This window comes from Pempheris klunzingeri, chromosome 17, assembly GCF_042242105.1.
Source record: "Pempheris klunzingeri isolate RE-2024b chromosome 17, fPemKlu1.hap1, whole genome shotgun sequence".
Taxonomy (NCBI): domain Eukaryota; kingdom Metazoa; phylum Chordata; class Actinopteri; order Acropomatiformes; family Pempheridae; genus Pempheris; species Pempheris klunzingeri.
This window is the reverse complement of record NC_092028.1, coordinates 3365908-3387555: the sequence shown is the minus strand read 5'-3', so window position 1 is coordinate 3387555 and position 21648 is coordinate 3365908. Positions and strand designations below refer to the sequence as shown.

The following is a 21648-nucleotide window of genomic DNA, read 5'->3' as shown; positions in this document are numbered from 1 at the left end:
ATATTTTCTCCGACTAAATTCCTCTGCACACGCTTCTCTCCTCCACAGTGCAGCTACGGGCTCCGATCACACTCAAGATCAACAGCTCATGGTGGAGAGAAGCCAGAGCTCCCTGGAGGACATCGTGCCGAAATCAGAGAGGGCATCTGGCCAAAGCGAACTTTTGTTTGAAGAACGGGCTCTCAGCTGCGTGACAACAGAGTCAGAAGATGAGTTGTTTGCCTGATGAGCGCAACATCTGCCAGTCAAAGTCCGTCAGTGAGAGCTTGGCACGTAAAGGAGTATCTGCGATGAAGAAACCCGCAAGAGGCTCCACTCGGTAAGAAGTGGAAGAGTGACACTCAGAGAGCCAGAACAGACAGAAGAGAGTGGAGGCCAAAGAACAAACACCAGCGCGTCCTCAAATGATGGGGATAAAGCACCTTCTGCTTCTTTTGATTTACTTAGACCCGCTGAATGTCCTGTGCGCCGCCACCACCAATAAAAAGAGCAAAACCCCGCCGAGGAGGAACTCAAAGGTGAAGGAGGTCAACGGCAGCACTACTGCGGTCCCGCTGGCCGCGGCCGTCCCGGGGAAGTTCACCCAGGTCGAGGCGCCCTCGGTCCAGCACGACACCTGCCTGGGCTACTACGACGTGAGCGGGCAGTACGACAAAGAGTTCTCCTGCAACAACACCGACCACCGCTTCTGTTGTGGCAGCTGCTTCCTGCGCTTCTGCTGCGCGGACCGCGGGAAGCGGCTGGAGCAGAAGAGCTGCACCAACTACAACACGCCGGACTGGATCAAAACCCAGCCCCCCTCCCCGGCGCCAACAGGTGATACGTACGACCCGGAGCTGGACCAGACCAACACCACGGTGTACATCACATGCGGGGTCGTAGCGCTCGTCATCGCCATTGGGATTTCTGCTAAAGTTGCCTATGATAAAGCCACCAAACCTCCTCAGGAAATGAATGTGCACAGGTAAGGTTACAATTTTTCATAGATGATGAGCCCTGAAACAGCTAGAAAAACACTATACAGAGTGTCCCTTTACATGATTTCACACTAAAAGGTGTGTCAGCCTGTGGACACACAGGATTTGTGGCTACAGCCACCCATACATTCCTGGAGCTGTGTTTCATGTGTGCTCACTGGTTACCGGCTTTTCATTTTAGTGTGTAAATGTGTTGAATTAATGTACCGTTTCCCCCCAAACTGATGATATATGCTGTGTTATGTGACAGTATGAAGTATTTTCAACTCTTTGGCTCAAAATGAGACTTGAACACGTCTGTAAAAACATAACCGTCATTCCCCCACAACAGCCTTACAGTGAAAATCCATCCTGACTTACACCAGCCAACATACTCACAGCCTCAATATCACAGGTTCAAACAAGCTCATGACCTTTAACACATGCCATTACTCTCCTCCCCAGAGCCTCCCTGTCAAAAAATGTCAAGATTGTATACCTTTCCATGGCACACATTCTGTGTCAGTCCCAGGACGGGGAGAGGGTGGTATTTTGTGTCCGTTCACCCCCAGAGGGATGAAGTAAATGCCACTGAAAGCCATTATGAGTGATCACGTTCACCCTGAGGGGAGTGGTCTCCTTTACAATGACAATATCTTTAAATCCTTAAGGCACCGATAGTGATCACTGAATTGCTCGGTTAGCATGAAAGCGACATAAAAAAAACATCCCGTGGCCATTTCAGTCCCCAGCTGAACAGATTGCTGTGTAGTAATGTCGGACGTAAGGAGACATTTTTCCACCAGCATCACAACACCACAGGATTTCTTAATGTTGGCAATAATATTTATATCTATATATATATTTTATGTGTGTGTGTAATCTTTGTCATACTAGTAACTGTTGTTGCATTTGTGTGCAGAAACAAACCTTCCAAAGATCCCCAACAGAGTCACACGACATCTCCTTTGGTGCCACAAATGATGGGCCCAGTTTGCCATTTAAAAGACTGCTGCTCTGCATGTTAGTGTAGAGAATGTCATATGCTACACATGGTGACGTCAGCTGAGTGGTTTTCAGCAAGTGCATCCAGATAACTTTCGTAAAAATGATTTCTCATAAACGTTTCACACTCATGACAATTTAAGTTAACATTCTGGAAAAGTTCACATAACGTGAGTTTTTTTATTTTTTTTAATAAATAATAATTCTCTTCAGGACTGTGTTGCTGTGGTTTGATCAGACTTGATCAATCATCTGGTCACATAAGAAATCAACTCCATAACTGTGAAATGATTTTGATTCAAATGGTGCTGAATTCTGATTGGTGCAGAGCTGCAACAGAGTCCCGCCCACTTCAAATAAGCAGGATAAGCTGATTGAGAAAATATCTCATCAGGACCTTTAAAGGTGGATGAATCCTAGATGATTCATTCGTGGTCTTGATTTGGTAGTTCTAGCTTTGCAAATATGAGCATTTGATGCTTTTCTTTGTCTTTCGTTATAGTAAACCGAATATCTTTGGGTTTTTGGACCCAAAGTAAGAAATTCAAAGAGGTCTGCTTGCTCTGTAGGAGTCTCTTATAGGCATTACTACCATTTTCTCACATCTTATAGAGCAAACGATTAATTTATAATAAAAATAACCTTTGGTTGCCTCTACCTATATTGCTTCTGGCTAAAAGTCAGGGTTAGTGTACCGTGTGGTAACCTGAAGCAAGGTAGGATTTTGTTTTTTTACTATTGTTTTTTTTAATTTATGAGGGACTGGCTCAGTGGTTGAAAGCATGTTTTCACCCTGTTCACTTGAGTTTCCTCCCACAGTTCAAAGGCATGCTTGCCAGGTGAGGGGGAACCCTGAAATTGAATGTCTGTCTTTCTATAGTATACAAGACTGGAATGTCTAGTCTGTCTTTTGTGTGATGCATGCTGGGATACTCCCCATTCCCAATGGCAGAGGTACTGAAAATGTATGGAATAGATTATAATTTGTTATTAACTGGGGTTAGGTCTAAGTCAAATTGTATGTGTTTCCACCAACTGATGAGGAAAATTGCTTAGTCGTTGCTCTTCTAAGAGTCACTTGAGTCACCTGCCATTAACCAGAGTCCATTTTAGACGGAGCAGAGGAGGACATCTTGCATTGATTTAATGATATGAAGATAATTGAGCATTGTTATGCCTTGGTCATTAAACTTTGGTGCCTGCTGCTTTGGAAATGTCGTGGGAGATTACTCAGCTTTCTTGCTCAGAGGAACACCATGACATGTTCTTGATAGAAAATAAAAATGTATAAATTCCAACAACTGAAAGGAGCTCTGTCAGTAGATCAGCTATAGATTGAATTAAATCTCCAGTGATCGCTTTAAGTGTTCCTTCAAAAGTTGGCACAGCCAGCTTTTAATATCCATATGGACTCATAAGGCTTCATGATACAATGTTTTATTTGAACCATCAGGCACAAAAAGAACAGCAAACCTCATGATGCAGCACTTTTTTCGTCTCTGGTTTAAGAACTAAAGAGATGAAGTTTATGTCGTCGTACTGCGCTTCTATCCTGGCCATGGGGCGTTCTCTCAAGTGGATCTGCTTAATGCCACCACTTCAATGTGAGCAGTGGCTATAAGAGTTTAAAGAGAGCTCGATTAAATAAGGAGGCACGGCTTGCTGGGTGCTCAATAGTGTTTTTTTTTCTTTTTATGATTTGTTTATTTTCACCAACCATTTGGCACATAGGGCTGTCGTAATGATGTCTGCTGGAATAGACCTCAGAGGCTGGCAGCAGACATTCATGCTGACAGCCGTGACCAAAAAGAAGTAGTGGAACATGAGATTAGCTATATATTTGGCAAGGGTCTGCTCCTAAAAAGTGGGAGCTTCTCTGTTAATTTCCGGTGCTTCTCTAATGTAATTTAGACTCTTACCTCTGTGACTGAGGGAGGACTGTGAGCAGAATACTGAGCTGTTGGCAGACCTTTGCTGTTTGGTCTGTGACCTTCACCGAAACAGAAGAAATGTCGAGTGAGAGCTAAAGCAAGTGATTTGAACAGGCTGTATTGATCACTTTCTGCAGAGCAAACTGAAATGCAATTTATGCCAGCTAGGTAGTGAGAATAATGCTTTGTTCTCCGATTACTGGACTGAGAAACTAAGTTAAAAGGCAAGACAACTGTAAATGGGCGAAAATAGAAGCAGAATAAGCGAAAGTTCAATGTAAAATAGTCACATAACAAGCCCAAAGTTTGTATAAGACGTCTGCTCTTAAGATTTGGAGCCACTATTATCAGCCGATTCCAGCTCATCACAGAAACGCTGGTATCAGCAAATATGTTGAACAATAAAGAACAACAGATTGCTCTCAGTTTCCCTGTTCTCCCACAACAACTAAAAAGTTGACCTTATCTTCAGTCAATAAATTTCATGAAAAGAACAAAATCCAAAATGTGTGAGTCTGTCTCTCTACTTTCCAATTCCCTGCCGTGTCAGTGGCCCTCAGGCTCAAGCCCACAGGCTTCTACTGAGAATGTGAATTTCTACAAACAAATGGGTCACAAATACACAGTTTCATTCTCAAATGGTATGTTTTTAAATTAATTATTTCATAAAACAGCAGGTGGTATTTACCACGTCAGAAAGAGGAAATTTCAGGACTATTTTCAGTGGCGCATTAATCCACATTTGATGCTCTAGTGACTATGTGGCTCAGCAGGGACAGTATATGTGGAATTCAGTGAAAATGACCCACAGCATGTGTGTTCATGATAATAAACATGCCAACCAGTGCAACCGCGTGGCACATTGATGTGATTTAATAGTTTTAGACAACAACAGAGCGCTATAGCACAGTGGAATAATGTACATCACGTTCTGGTCCCACATACAACATTTGTTAGAATACACTGTTGGTTTGTTTCTTTTCATGGGATTTGTTGACATATGGGATATCATCAACTTAATTCTAAAGGTACTCTCTGACTGAACCTTACATTGTCCTGCTCCTCCGTAAAACAGTTTAGCTATGGTGTTCCCCAATGGTCTATTCTAGGCCTCAGTTTACACATCTTCCCTTAGCTATCTTTATAAAGAAACCTCTTTGGTTCCAAGTTGATGATCTGTTTGCTGACTTTCAAGGCAATAAATGCTGCTGCTTATTCGTAGGTCAGGGTTCAAACAAATGGGTGACAAGGCCTTTGCAAAATCCTCCAGGCTCAGCCAAATTTAAGCAATCTTCATCAAAAAGGTTTTAGCTTAAAAATGTGAATTTGCTAATACATTGTTTTTAAACGCAAATACTAATATTGATATCAACCCCAAAAATACAGCATCAATCAGGCTTTATTAAGATAATTAAGACAGTTACAGCATTTCTGACAAATGCTTCTGAAATTTCCTAGTGACCTGATGACAGTCCAAAGTTTTCTGTACCTCTGAGGTTTTACGTCATTGGCCAAATGTTAGACTTTCTTAATAAAACATACATTAAAAGTTGGGTCCATTTCTGCAAACTACTGTAGCTCCTGCTGCACACGACATAGCAGCCAACTGGGACAATGCAAAATCAGGTCGCCTCTGTCTGCATAAAAGAAACGGCTAAAGTGTGCTCATCCTGGAAGGGAAATGCTATTAATATACTGTATATCTCCCAAAGTCACAGAGTTATGGAAAAGTGGACTGTGTGGCTGCTTTAGGTTGACATTGACACAGTTAGAATTGCCCTTTCATTTCCTTTAAGAAAACGCGGAGCTGGCACTCCATCAGAATGACATTGTGCCTCCAAAAGTCTGAAATGGTGTTGGTGAAATATTGCTTTTATTTTGTGGCTTCAAAGAACAGACACTGACTTAACTCTTAATAAATGGGCTTTGAGCTCGAGTCCAGCACACATAATAGTACTTGTCTACACCTTGTGTTCCGCACTATTGAAAATCAAACTCCCTAGTGACTCTAGGTGTAATTAGGATTTCCTTTCCGCATTGCTCCAGACCTCCATGATTCAAATTGGAGCTGTATGTAGATAAAATAGGAAGACCTTTAAGGTGATGGTGAGTAGAAAAGAGAAAATGTTGGCAGTTGTGAAAGAGAAGCATTTCAGTTTACACATTTCCTTCTCTTGTGTGATTTATTTTCAGAGCCCTGGCAGACATTCTGAGACAACAAGGACCAGTGCCAATATCTCAGTATGAACACGAAAACATTGCAGGGATTGATGGGTCGCCCAAAGACGAGACGCCGGTCAGAACCTCGAAGAATCATTACACACCTGTTCACGCCAAGGCATCAAACCATGGTAGGTAACACTGCTCTGCTTTTATACAGATCAATAGCCAAGACTGTGAAATACAGCATGTTGCAAAAACTTGCCGTATGTATAGATTTCACTACATGCCCTTTCAAAAACCCAATTCTATATTATTATGATGTTGTTAAGCTTAAATGTTGTAAAGAAAGAACTCTTTGCTCTCGTTAATCTGCCACAATATTCTTTGATTGACATCCACTGAAATAGATGGATGGGCCATAAATCTTAAGCTTTTCCCCTCAATCAAAGGAAACATATAAGGAAATATGTAGCGAATTAAATGCAAGGCCCTGGCTGAGTTCTCGTCTCCCTCATGCTGCGGTCCCATAAGCCTACTCAGCATTAGCTTTAAATTGAGATGCAAATTATCATCTTCTGCGGGAGACGCAAGCTTTTTGTCCAGAGATAATTCTGTCGTGCGATGCTGGTCCTCCTACTTTTATCCGGTCGGTCTCCAGATCCCTGCTCCAGAGATCAGCTCGTTTGCTAAGTGCCCTAGTATGGTGTCCCAGATTCAACAGTGTTATGTTTCAGTCTCGTGTCACCCTGCCTCCACCCTTCTCTCCACCACCTCCACCCAGCATGGAGGGAATGTGTCAGAGGAGAGCTGATGCAGACTGTTCTGAACTGCAGGATGGAAGCTGCTCTCTTCACTTTTTGCAGCAGAATGAGTATTTAACCGGTTTATGTGATTGAAATGTAACTGCCCAGCCGTTAGCAGGTGAAACTTAAAAGCTGTTGCATGGTCATAAACCCAGATGATCTTAAATGATCCATATCATGCATCAGCAGTGTTTAAAGAATCATTTCATATAAATTTTGTCCCTTTTCTACTTTCTATTAGTAACTCTTACAGCTCATGTTTTGACTCAACCTTTTTAATCAGCTGAGAGTATCTTCAATCTATCTACAAAAGAATAATCAAAGTGAAGGTCACTTCTATCATCACTCACTCGTTGTCCATAACTTTTAATACGGAATTAATTCAACACGCAATATAATATAATGATAATATTCATGAGATTCAAGACATTCAGAAAGTCGAGTAATCTGAGTTTATTAAGCAAAAGTTTGTTTGAAATAAGCAAAAGAAGGACCACTAGAGTCGGTCACCAGAGAAGTAAAAGCCACCAGTTCTGAACACCAAGATTGGATTGTCGGGAAAAATGAGCTACAGCGCCTCGGCCGAAAACCTCCATGACACCAAGTGCTCCAGGTTCACTATGTGATAACAAATTGGTGGTCACTTCATTACAAATTTGTGTGATAATCCTGCGTACACCACTAAAGCACATTATGAACTGTAACAATAGGAACCTTATGATAGGCACCTGCATAATTACTTGTTATTAAGGCCTGATCTTGTATGCTAGAAGGGCCCTGAGTTATAAGTTATCTAAAAGACTATTTTGCCAGAGTATATTGTGCTTACTAATGGAAAAAATGAGGGCATCAATGGGGGGGCTAAAGCTAATTTTTGCACCATGGCCAGCTTGTGTATTAATCTGGCTCTGAGCCCACCCTAAAGGAACTTCATTCACAGAAAACCCAAGAAAGAAGTGTGTCACCATACTGACAGTATTTTTTATTTCTTTGGCCAGTGTGACAGGAATGGAATGTGTCCGCATGAATTGTGCATTTGTTTTGTCATGCTGTAGCATTCATATCATCTGAACACTCTCCCTGAGATGTACAGTATGCAGTGGACCATGCATTCATTTTTCAATACCTAACATAGTGCACACTGTAGGCCACAGTGCGTCTGCTTGTAAGTGCAAACATGGAATAAAGATTATTCTTCTGTGTGATTCACAGAGCCCCACATTGTTATTTTGTTCATTATATGATAACGCCCACAGAAAAGATGTCTGAATTGTCCAACCCGTGTCATATCAGCCTCCTATTGTTGGCTGGGTGAACAGCACCAGGACGTCACATTGCTAGGGTGAATGCTTGTGAACAGAGAAGGCTTCAGAGAGTAGGGTGGAGGGTGTCCAAGCAGGGATGGAGGCACTCCGGGGAAGAAAATGAGTCAGATATTATGACAAATTTATGACAGCAGTGATGTGAATTTTTAAAAAAGAAGGAAAGGAGATATTGTGTCGATATTGTAAAATCTCACATTTATTAAGCAATTTCTGGGCATTACAAACCTTTAGCCCAAACTGTTGTTGGGCCACTCTTAGTTGCTTTCAGTGTTAGTACTAACGTTGTACACTTTGCACTAAAACATACTACTGCTGCAGTATATGAATCGGTGACTGCATCTGTGTGCACAGGAGTCTGTAATTGGGTATGCCATTTTTTGAGAGTGAAGACATTTTTGGATATTTCATTTGGTCTTCTTAGGAGAGCTAAAACTTGATTTTTACAGTTATAATTATTAGATATTTGAAGCTACAATATGCAGATAACCGCTCTGTTTTTATAGTTAAGTTCAGGTGAATTGATAAAAAACATTTTATTACATTTTATTTTAAAGGCCTTTTCTCTACATTATTGACATTATTAACTTGTTACGCTTTATTGAGTTGACTGCTTTCAACTGAGAAAAACAGACATGACTTTCACTGTTTACTTTGCCATTGTGGTCTTCAAAAAATAAAGGTTTTATATTTGAATAAAACATGTTTCCAGATAAAATTTCAAGTTAACATCCCTTTTTGAAAAGTGACCTAACTGGCAACAGTTCTTTTCTTATTCCTACAAATTCTCCTTTACACCAGTGTATGACCTCATGATGTTTCCCATTTAGGTCAAGGATAAGTGGTTGCAAAGAGAAAATGGTGCACCTCAGATTTATAAGATGGCCCTCATGGCGGCAGCGAACAAATACATTGATTCTTTGGTTTGAAACCATCTCCTGGGTCAGATCAGAGTTAATGGGTGGAAAAAATGAGGCAGATTTGAATAGACTCCTATAGAGCACTGGTTAAGCAACATAAAATAGAGTAAAATATACTGGAGCTGTCATACACAACATGTAGCTCATTTCCTCTTTTTAATCCTTTTAATCGTCCCTTCCTATATACTCTATAAGTGATTACAAAAAACTGCTAAATACAATTAAGCCAAAGAGAGCAATTTTATGGCATTTTTATCAAAAAGGAAAGTATTAGCACGAGGGGCAAAAATAAAAAAGAGGCTGCTGTCACGTAGCAGTGGTTGTTTTCTGGATCTGAACTCAAAACATCAGCTGTATGTAATGTGAACTCATCCCACCCTACGTACTAGAAAAGATATTATACCTAGAAGTGATGCTGATGAAATGTATCTTGGTGTGGATAGCACTTCTACAGAACTGTCCTAGAGTGACCATTATCTGTTCAATTTCCCAGAGTTCTTTTCTTTTCTCTCATTTTGTGATCTAAAGTTTCTATAGTGCTGTGAAAATGGGCGACAAATGTCTTCTATACTTTGCAGACAGAGAATGGAATCATCTCTGAAGGACCATCTGCAACTGGGCTCATTTTGAGTTTTAAAACACTGAAGAAGTTGACTATAAAACAACATGAGACCAACTTTGAAATGATATTTTCAAAGATTTACACCAATGTTGCTGATGATATGGGTCTGGATGTCTCTTTGTGTCTGTTTTTATTCAACCAGAAGTTATTATAAGCATTTACACCCTGTAAAATACCTCCATCGTTTTAATGGACATTGAGAATTTCACAATACATAGCCAAAAGTCTGTGGATACCTTACAATAACACCCATATGTGAATGTTGAACATAAGCATTATTCTGCTGCCATGACAGCCTCCTCTCCTTTGGGAAAACTTTTCACCAGATTTAGCTGCAGGGATTTGCTCCCATTCAGCCACAGGAGCATTAGTAAGGTCCAACACTGTTGTTGGGAGATAAGACCTGGCTCACAGTCGGCGTTCCAGTTCATCCCAGAGGTGTTGGATTCTGTCCTGGAAATAGCCCTGCACATAATCTCTGTAAAACCACAACTTGTCATTTTATACATCTTACAAGGTTTTTATTTGGATTAAACAATAAAAAAATAAACTGTGTGTGTGGGACAAATGGGGACCAGCCACAACCAGTCAAATAAGTTAAGTTACATTTGGAAAGTGTTATGTTTGACCCATCCATGCACCCCGGCCTCCACCCTACACAGGTTTGATACAACCATTCCATCTGCTAGATCTTGTGTCAACAGCAATAGTCATTTAAGATTTGTGGTTAACAAATGGCCCCCTTTGACATTAACTCCTACTCCGCATGACTGGAGTGCAGAAATGTGCACACTTGAGTCACTAATTTGATGACTGTTTACTTTCCCCTAAAGGCCAATTCAAATAATACCTTGTTAACTTCATTTTATGGGAACATTGGAGTTTTTATCTCTGAAATAAAGCACTTTGCCCTTCACGTATGATGAAAACCTTTATTAACGTGGTTATTCTCTAAAAGATTTTTTTTTTGTTATGCAGTGTAGATAAGACAATTTAGAGGTACATTTCCAGGTATAATAAGGGGCTATAGGTTTGTACTGCCACATGGGAGCAATTTATATCACAGTCAGCATCTCCAGCAGCCCGATTTCAGCTCCATGGTGCTGTCCTTGGAGAACACAGAGGATATGAATCATCAGTATTTCACCCTAGGAGACATCACATAGATATACTCTACTGTATCATCTGCATAGATACAGCACTGTGCTGTTAAAATCACAAGGTGCAAGGAAACGTGCTAATTCCTTTATTTGCAAACGCGCTGATTTCTTTTGAAGGTCCCAAATAAACAGATATGGTCAGAGTGTGTAAGTAATCACTTCATAGTCGTCCTCTGGGTTTGATAAAAAGAAACAAATGAGCTGTGGTGCTGAGGTGTGAGTGCCAAACTTCGGTGTGATGAAGACCAGGCCTAATGGTCCCAGGTGTTTCTTCTCATTATGATAATTTGAAATGCTGTTCGATCTCGGCTTCCTGAGGCCCAGAGGTCTGAGTGATGTTATTGACTTTGAAGTGGTTCCTTGGAGAAAGAAGCATTTAACTGTTTGCTAGTTAAGGTAGAGAGGCTCTAACTAAGAGAGAGAGAGAGAGTGGGGAGCAAAGGAGGAGAGTTTTGCTAAACCAATTTTACAGATGTTGGATTTTTTTTTGTTCTATTTCCTCTTTTTGTCAACACTACATTCTTTTATTTCTTCTTAAGACTTCCCTGTGATTGACAGGACAATTAAACGTTGTCAGGGTTCTAGCAGGCACCTTGTCTTGCTCCTTTGTGTTCAGGCTGCACTCTCAATTACAGCACTGGTTCCGAGCAGAGGTAACAGTGATGTGGTACAAATTGCAATACAGAGTGATCTTTTAACAGACGGAAATCTAAAGGGATGTATGCCTGAGGTGTGCTGGCATCCTGAAGGAAGGAGGCTTAAATCTATTCTAAAATCAAGTGCATCAAGCCCCAATAATCTTGCCTCTAAGGATCCAAAAGCACTGCAATTGTATTTTCCAATTAAATTTAATATTTCACTTACTGTGGAGAAAGAGAAGGCGTGTTTGAAAAATGGATGATGTGAAAACTCTGAAACCTGTAGATTGCATCTCTGGCGTCCTTGAGCGATACATATTGACGAGCTGATGATCTCCACTTGAGAGTCAGTTTTGTCAGTTATGCCATTTTGGCCCTGTTTAGTATTCTTGTCATCTGTGGCTACTCCTTTATTAAAGACGGGTAAAGAGTGGGGAATTGAGCACAGATAGTCTTCATATTAAGGCTCAGTAACAGCAACATTTTGAAATGGTGAAATGTTGCAGTGAATTCATTTCAATCGAATGGCCATGATCAGTGTATTTGCTCATTGGAGCAAAGTAAATCCATGTTTGCACTGAGTTCATCTTTGTGCCATTGATCAATAGAAAACGATCCCGACAGCGTTGACCTTTGAGAGAACGGAGAGCTGAACGCAAAGCCTCTCCTGGAGCAAAGGAAAGTTAAAAATAAGACTTCTTCTTCTTTGTCCAGCCTATTTCTCTTAGCCTTATCAAAGCTCAATTCAACATCAGTATGAATTTTTGACCATTTCCTCATACTTCATAAGTTCAGCTCCTTAGAAATAGGGTTCCTCTTGTCTCAGCCCAATACTAAATTAAAGCATTCTTAAAGCATTTTTTCATTTCATCTGTCTCTGAACAGCTAACCCTAACCCTGTTGCTATGGGGAAGACGCCAGTCAGCGTCAGCGTGAATCAGAGCAAGAGCAAATTCTAAATGTTTCACCGTTGAACACAACGTGGCACCCTAGTTGCTGAATTGCTGTCTCTAGATCAGATTATGGATTAATTGTCTCATTACATACCAACTTTACAAGCTTGCTGACTAACAGTTAACAAAAAAGCAAGCACAAAGAGCTATTTTCCCCTCTTTCTCATCATTTATTCGAGACAGTCTTATGAGCAAAGGGTGTAAATAAATAGCCTAGTACAAAGAAAGCAAAAAGAATAGTGGTGCTAGGTTCGCCAGCTACAGTAATTCACTAACTAGCCCAAGGCTGCTAACTTTTCAATTTAGTTTGGAGTAAGAGCCTGCACATTTTCTGAACAGGCCTTCTGTGATATTACCCACTGCAGGGGTCAGGGTCACCACTCTTCAAAAAAACATTCAAAATCCACAATTTTAAAACACTTATAGACGAAAAGCCAAGTCAATAAACATGGTCAATGATAAGTAGGTATGGTTGATCAGCATATCCCCAGACATCAGAGCCTAAATCAGGACACCAAACCTGACCAGGGTATCTGGGGATCTTCCCTCTGATAGGAACTACTGATAGGACTACAAAGGGAATCATACACGATGCAGTATTGCAGCATAATGACTGAGATGGCCTGTTTAGCTTGCCTGCCTGACTTAAACTAGCCTAAATGATTAGCTGCAAAGGAGCTCTCATTTGCATTGTTGTTTAGATGTAAGTTAAACTGTCAGAACTATTCATCAAATCAATGCAAGATAATGAATTGTTCCTTTGTGAAAGTTGTATTTGCAAAGACTATCAACACACTGAGTTTGTCTTCCCCTCTTGACATTGGACAATCAAACTACTATATTGTACTATTTGAAACAGGATGAAATCCTTACAGATGTATGGCTCTTGAGTTTATGTACAGAGCTGAATTGTATGAACTGTACAGTGTGAAGCCCATTTTCTTTACAGGGTTTGCATGGCTGTATATAGAGGCCTCCTTATGGCCGAAGCTTTGCTTTAACCGTAGTGCGTTTTGTAACAGCGAGCAGGCAGACAACGACAGCACATGGACAGACAAGCTGGAGAAAATGAGGTGTGGCGTGAGAGCATGTGAAAAGTGTCAGTTGTGTGAGTTTTTCAAGAAAGTTAGCAATCCTGAACTGGTCTTCTGAGTGGTCTGCGTTAAGGTCTAGTACTCGTACATAGATTACATTTGTTGTGCCGCTTTCTGGTGTGACCACAAAGCCCCAGTGCCTTCAAATATTTTGCTGAAATATTCAAAAATTCTTATTGTCTCACTAGGGCACTATGGGAAAGAAAACTTGCGTGGAGGACAAGACATGCACAACTTCATCTCCTCTGGGTTTGTGACACTTGGACGTGGCCACTTGAAAGGTAAAGTCCAGCCTCATTATCTGTTTTTCACATCACAGTACCCTGAAAAGCAACTTCAGAATAATCACATTTCACTCACAAAGCTTCTGTGTCATGCTGTCATTCTCTCTCTGCCAAATGAGTGCGCGCAAGTCTGTGACTTTTGTTTCAATTCAAGTTGGATGTTACAATACATAATGGCTTGAAGTGACATCTTGCCAAGTCCACACACACATTCATTATCTATGATTAAATCCACACTTCCCAATGACAAAGTAACGCTTCCACACTTGGTAGGCAGCCAGTGCAAGTGCAGCATGGCACAGTAGTAGATTTCCCCACTATTGTCTTCATTTGGAGTTTGAATAAATCAGAAGCAGTGCTGGAGTGAGAATGAGCTGTAAACAAGAGGCCTGTTGTTGTGTTTTTACAGCGCAGCACTCCATAGACGAATCGTGGCAGGGTGATCTGGACATCCCCATCTCCTACGGTACGTTTCTCCAAAATGTTCTGCTTTCTGCCAGAGAGACGGCCACACAACCTGCTTTCTGCTCACACCTGATAAGAAGAATCACTCACACTTCACACACACACAGACCAGTCAAGTGCCCTTGGTCGATAATCACGGTGCAGTCATTGGGTGCAGAGTGCCGGAGTCGTATTATTTCTTTCTTTCAGTTGGTGATTTTGTCAGCCACAATATTCCCAGTGGTGACTGTTTGACAGTGTGTTTGAATGAATGTGATGGCCGTTCAGTCAAGGTTTATTTATATGACTTCTATGGACAGGTGTGGGCGTCAGACATTAATATTGCTGCTGTCATTAACAGTGTGAGTCTAGAGAGCTGTTTAAATATTTTTTAGGTGTCTGCAAGGTAAGTGAAAGTTTAATTTAGACTCTCAACTTGAAGCGTGTTGCTCTAATTTAGAGTGACCATCTGATTGGGTTGAATTTATTGAGTGATGCATGGTGCTTTTGCGGTTATCATTAATCATAGTATGAGTTTGGTGTTGATGATATTTGAGCTCCTATAGTTCCTGTTCAGCCACGGTGACGGTGCTGCTTATGCTCATCACGGTAGAGGGTGCAGAGGTCCTCAGTAGGTTTGGAGTTAGAAAGCATTTTGTTGTATCTGGATGTAGATTTAACACCTTATTTTTTATATCAAAATCCCTAATTCACAACAATTAAACTAAACATTTTATATGACGTAATTTGAATGGATGTTTTCGACTCAAATCCACGTGATGTAATGATCTGATTATTTCATTAGAGAAGAAAATTAAAGAAAAAATGTCACACAGCATGTATATGACTGATTCTGTCAACTCTCTGCTTTCTGAAATGTGTGAATTGTGTAACTTTTCCAAGACATGTGGTTTGTTGCACACAAGTTGCTATACTGTTGCTGCTGTAAGTGACATAAATATCCAGAGAATACTTCGCCAAAAAGTGTTTCTCTGTAATAATTTGTTGTGGCAGGAGGTGTATTTTATGGAACCGATGACTGTAACCTGACAGCTTTATTTTCAAGTTGTTCTGTTTTATAGAGTGACGGTCGCTATGAGTAGGTTTTGCAGTGGAAATGGTTTTACTGGATTACAAAATATGTCTGGTGTTACTGAATAGGAAAAGATTTCTAAGCCTTCTAAGTCTTCAGCTTATGTCATTTTGTCTCAACTATCAACAATCTCTCCAGGCACACATAACTAGTAGGAGTAAACACAAGCAGCTCAGCTCATTATTTGCAGGTGAGAAGACACTATTTACACTCTAAGATACATATAACCATTCAACAGCATGTCAGTTACTATTTTCCCACTGTGTTGGAAAGTTTTCTAAAGCACATACCACAAAAAATGAAGAATATTTAGATATGTTTATACAGTATTCTATTTGTCTCGATAGATCTCAAGAACTAAACTGGAAACAGAGACTTTTAATGAGGCAAATCTGAGGACACCTATCTTCTTAAATGTACCTGCTTTGCTGCCGGTAATGACTTAACTGACATTCATTGTTGGTGACAGGTTAAAATGACTCAACCCTGGAACCAAATGATGACGACACACTGATGAAGGAACGTCTGTGTATTTTGTTCCCCTGTGCTGAAGATTGAAACTGAAAAAAACCCCAACAAAAACAAAAAACACTGTTTGTGTTTGTTGGAATAATTCCAAGAGTTGAACAACTTTTTAAACACAGTTTAGCATTTGGAAAGGCAGCAAGGAAAGTATTCAAAAAAATTAATAACTTTTGACACAACACCTGGAAGCAAACTCTCAATAGCAGGTTTGACAACAGCCCATCATCTTTCATGAACTGTAGGATGAATCACACTATTATTATTATTATCCATTATTATTATTTCACTTGGCAATGGAGAGAAGCAGAGAGAGATTTTATATTTGGGTTATAACGAATATTTGTAAGAATTAGCAGTTGTAGAAAAGTACCCTTGTACACAGTGGTACAAGTAAAAGTCCTTACAATACTTTACGTAAGTAAAAGTACAACAGTATTAGCATCAAAATACACTACTGGTAAAAGGTTTTGGAACACCCCAATTTTTCCAGTTTTTTATCAAAATTATGCAGTTTAATGTCTCATTGTACTCTGAAATGAAAGCATAGAACAAATAAACAATTGAAGTTAAAAAATAAATCATGGAATCAATTTACAAACCATAATGCATTCTAAACTTTTGACTCATCAAAGTAGCCACCTTTGGCAGATATAACGGCTGAACACACTCGTGGCATTCTTTCTACAATGGAAATCAAATATTCTCCAGAAGGTTCTTCCCAACTCTGTTGCAGAAGTTCCCATAAATGTGTAGCACTAGTAGTTTGCTTTGCTTTCACTCTTCTGTCCAGTTCATCCCAAACCAGCTCGATGGGGTTTAAGTCTGGAGGCTGTGCTGGCCACTCCATGTTTTCAAGCTTACCATCTTGTTCTTTTTTCTCTAGGTAGGTCTGGGATAGCTTGGACTTGTGTTTTGGGTCATTATCTTGCTGTAGGATGAACCCCTGACCAACTAGGAGCATACCAGAGGGTACTGTATGGCGCTGCAGAATGCTGTGGTAGCCGTTTTGGTTCAGGGTGCCTCTCACTCTGTACAAGTCACCGACCCTGGATCCAGCAAAACAGCCCCAGACCATCATGTTTCGTCCTCCGTTCCTCAGTGTTACACACTGAGGAACCATCCTTTCGCCTACTCGACAGCATACAAAAATCCTGCATGATGAACCGAAGATTTCAAACTTTGATTCATCAGTCCACAACACCTTCTTCCAGTCTTCAGTAGTCCACTGGCGGTGTTTCTTTTTCTTATTCTGACGTCTTAGCAATAGCTTTCTTGCTGCAACTCCACCTGTCAAACCTGCAGCTCGAAGTCTTCTCTTCACAGTTAAAACTGAGACTTGCTCACTACGACCACTATTAAGCTGTGCTTGAAGCTGTTGTCCTGTGAGCCGCTTATCACGCAAGCTGATTCTCAGAAACTTGTCTTCTGATTCTGTTGTGGCTTTGGGTCTGCCAGACCTCTCCCTGTCAGAGTTTCCCCTAGTTTCTGAGAGCCTTTTGATGGTGAAGGAAACTGTGCTCACTGACACCTTGACTTTCTTTGCAATTTCTCTGTAGGAAAGACCAACATTTTCATGTGTTATGATGGTCTGTCTCTCTTCCATTGTTAAGTGCCTTTTCCTTGCCATTTTCATAGCAACAATACAATGCTCACGAGGGTATGGTACCACAGTGTGTTCCAACACTACTTTTATGCAGACAGAGAGGGTTGTAAGTAATCAAGAAAAGTTGGGAACTGGTAGCACCAACTTTCAAGGCTTGATCAATCTCCATTGCTGCAGAACAGCTTTAAGTTGTTAACCCATTTCTTGTTCCCGGAAAAAGGCCTTTTTGTATAATTCTGAAATGTACATTATTTTTCAGTTTTGGGTAACCTTACCTTTTTTTAACCTCAGGCAGTTCACCACTTACCTTTTCAAGCTATTCATTGGACTTGCTTGAATTTCAATAAAAAACTGGAAAAATTGGGGTGTTCTAAAACTTTTGACCGGAAGTGTATACTAGATAAAGATAAAAAAGATAAAAGTACTCAGAATGCAGAATGGCCCAGAATAATACATGACTGGATTGTAATTATTAATGTATTAATGTTTTCTACCACTTTGAGGTTGCACTGGGGCTAATTTAAAATACTTTATACTGCTTGGTAGTTAAATTTTTAATACTACAAACAAACCAAAGTCAATGTTGTGATTACAGCTTGTATTAATTATTTGATTTAGCAATGTAACCAAAGCTTTAAAATAAATGTAGGGGAGTAAAATGCACAATATTTCTTTCTGAAATATAAAGGAGTAGAAGTATAACGAAGCATAAAATGGAAATACTCAAATACCCCAAATATGTAAATAAGTACAGTGCTTGAGTAAATGCATATAGTTACTTTCCACCACTGAAGACTAGATGGCTGTTTCAACAGCTTGTGCCAAAGACTAATATTTTAAAAATGTGTCTGAGGCAGCGACCCTCCCCTGACTATACCTGTCACCCTCATGCTGCACCTATTAGGTGACACGCTTTAGCGGCCTAATGGCGGTAGCTGTCACTTCAAAACAGAAGTCCTGTCAGCCTCCAAAGTACGTGTCTTAGTTTAACAGCTGGCTGTCGGCAGGCTCCATACACCCCTGTCCTCCCCCCCCAGACCTCCTGTCAGGAGGAAGCAGACTGACAGATGTGCACCGTGTCGCCCCTGACTGCATCCTGTCGCCCCTCCTCCAGCACTGCTGTACAAACACCTCATACCTCAGTTCAGAAGTAGATAACATCAACAGCAAACACATCTGCACAGGTCACCTGACTCACCTGCCCACTGGGCTCAGAACTCCTGAAGTACTGGACTGCTGTTAAGTACCGTTCTGAGGGACAGCAAGTCACTGCAAGAAAGATTGCACTTATTAAATCCAACAATATAATGCTTCCTCTCACGATCCTATTGTTTTCCATTGTTGTCTTGCCTTCCACCCTCCAGTCTTTATTTATTCCCTTCTTTTCTATTATTTTTTTCCCTTCTGTCTTTCCTTCCTTTTTCCTCTTTCTACATTCTTAATGTTTTTCTTCTGTTCTTTCGGTCTTTCCTTCCTTGCTTCATCCCTTTCTTTATTTCTTCCCTCCCTCACTTTCTTCCTCCATTTGCCTCCTTTGCTTCTTCCCTTTATTTGCATCATCCCTTCTTCCTTATATGCTTTTCATCATTTATCCCCTCGTCTCTTGCTTCTATCCATCCTGCTTTCCTTGCTTTCTTTCTTCTGTTCTAAAACTGGAGATACAAGCTTTTTACATCCAACAGCAAAACCCAACTACACTCTTAATAATCAGCACTTTTACATTTGCTACAGGAGAACATTTTACTGCTGATACATACACACATGATCATTAAATATTTGAATTCATGATTTTAATTGCCTGCTCTTATTTGCCTTTCAAATGTTGGATGCTTTAGACAAACAAAATAATCACAATAAATCCTTGAAAATCCAGTGTGTTCCAAGAAAAACCACGTCTGACCATGAACGGCTATGACCCTGAACTTGTGTGTGTGTGTGTGTGTGTGTGTGTGTGTGTGTGTGTGTGTGTCTAGTATTGCATTGTTTGCGTGGGAGCGTCGTAGTGAGAGGAACAGTACAAACAGTACAGATTTGAATGTACGTCACAGCTAACAAGCTGCTAAACAAAGCTCCAAGTAACACTGTCATTAATATTCATGCATCAGTGATATAACACGACACCCCAAGCTTTGTGAGTGTGGATCTGAACAGAAGCATGAGCACCGCTGGTCTACCTGCTCAAGTATTTGACTCATGTGGTAAAGTGACTGCGTTAGGCCGCTGCCAAGGCAATGAGAAATGAATTTATGTCTTATATCAGTGGGTGTTGGGGGAGAATATTGTGTTCAGTGGCCCTGTCTGTCCGTGTCTTTTCCCTCTGATGGATTGTCTGTATTGATGCATCCATTTAACAACTCTGACCACGGTGAGTTTATACTGATGGAAGGCAAGCAGCTGTCACACTGTGGACATTCAAACTGAATTAGATTCCTAAACCTGAATGAGAAACCTTCCATTCACCAAAAGTGCTTGAGATGTTTTATGTTTGAGATTCATGTTTGCTTCCTGATGTGGCATTAAAGGAGAATTCTTTTTCTCTACAAACCCCTGCATGTTAGTTTTCTCCATTTAAGGGATAATCCACTATGCAAATTCTCAATATGTTCTGCCTTCCCTTATACTATCTTTGGCACCCAGTCCAAAGTCCACTGGTTCCTAATGAAGACGTATATCTTTAAAAACAGCCTACAAATATATAGAGATATACATATGGCAGCAGGGCAGTGTATCTGTCAGAATGAATTACAGATACTTTATTCATTAACTTTTGTCTATTAGTCAAGTGTAGTAGAGCACAGTACTATACATGGTCTAAAACTTGATATCAGAAACCTCCATCTACAGCTGTTATTTGGTATTAATCCATTACATGTTTAGTCTCTAAATAAAAGTAAGAATGCCAAATAAAAAATGTCTGCCCTCACACTTCTCACTCCTCACACTTACACAGGTTGTGTGTAACAGCTGACCTCCTAGAGTAATGCCACTAATTACTAACCTCTTTCAGAGGTGAAGATGGAAATATTGTGATGTTGTTGGATATTGACCAGTAATGCATTACTTGTTGGGTATTTGCTTTGGCAAATGTGTTCGCACATTAGTCGATGCATATGATTTGTGTGTTCAGTCTATCTGGACATGAAAAGTAAAAATTGTTGCTTTCTTTTAACCATTAGTACAGTATAATTAGTACATTACCATGAGTTTTCTGCAACCTTAAGCAAGTAGTTTTAGCTGACACAACAGAAGCGAACCATCAGGTTAGAAAATGCTTATATGAATAATTTTTGTACAGATCATATGGGTCGTTGAAAAGTGTGTAAATGTATTAGACTTTCACAGTCCCCAAGGAGACATTTTCAAGTCCCCTCTTTTAGACATAGAGGTGATATTAGACAGGTCTCACAACTCTCTACTACACCACCCTATATTTACAAATACTTTGCTTAGAGAGAACTTTGATGAGCTTGTATTGTATAAGCTCACACTGATCCCCACCTCAGGTTAATTAAACCCAGTAAGGTATTCAGTTTACAATCCTCACATTTGAGAAGTTGGTGTGAGAAAATGTTCAACTTTTTTTGCTTGAAAAATAACAACATTTAAGTGATAGAAAAGTAGCTCTACTTTTCAGTTTTTGAAAACACATCATATACCCCCAAAAATGTCAGCAGTTAAACAATCCTGTTGTGCACAGCATTTAGTGAACAGCTCCCAGATATCTTGTGTACAAACATTCACCCCATCCTCAGGGCTTATTCATCTCTCTCCTTGCCTTCTCCGCCTGTGGCATCCACTGATGTGCATCCTGCTTAATTACTTTTTCATGAGTTGCTCCCTGTTTTCGTCCTCAGGGAATTGTCCCCCCCCCCTCATCCCAATCCACTTAAGGTGACCTTGTCTTATTGGGACGCACTGCTGCAGTACTCCCACCTTCCCGTGCTGTAATCCCTCCAGGCCTACAGTGTGTCTGCGCATGGGTATGTGCATGGCTGTGAAGCCGTGTGTGAGTGCAAATGGAGGGGAGTTGTAGTGTGCCAAGTAGGTATCACTTGCCCAGTTTGCCTCCATTACCGAGTCCTTATATGTCTCCGTCTTCAAAGCTGTTAGTGGCTCTGAACTTGAGCAGGCG

The 21648-nt window shown here is 40.5% G+C and overlaps 1 protein-coding gene across 5 annotated transcripts in view; it reads left to right on the top strand.

Moving 5' to 3' along the window:
- Positions 1-404: 404 nt before the first annotated feature.
- Positions 405-21648, top strand: part of LOC139217232 (protein shisa-6) — a 74566-nt gene continuing 53322 nt past the window's right edge. Inside the window, exons 1-5 of one of the 5 annotated variants that reach the window (XM_070848545.1) lie at positions 405-964; positions 6086-6243; positions 6974-6976; positions 13756-13848; positions 14261-14317. In XM_070848545.1, coding sequence (XP_070704646.1) covers positions 405-964; positions 6086-6243; positions 6974-6976; positions 13756-13848; positions 14261-14317 — 871 coding nt within the window. The remainder of the gene's footprint in view (positions 965-6085; positions 6244-6973; positions 6977-13755; positions 13849-14260; positions 14318-21648) is intronic. The other 4 variants (XM_070848543.1, XM_070848544.1, XM_070848546.1 and 1 more) reach the window with 4 other exon arrangements.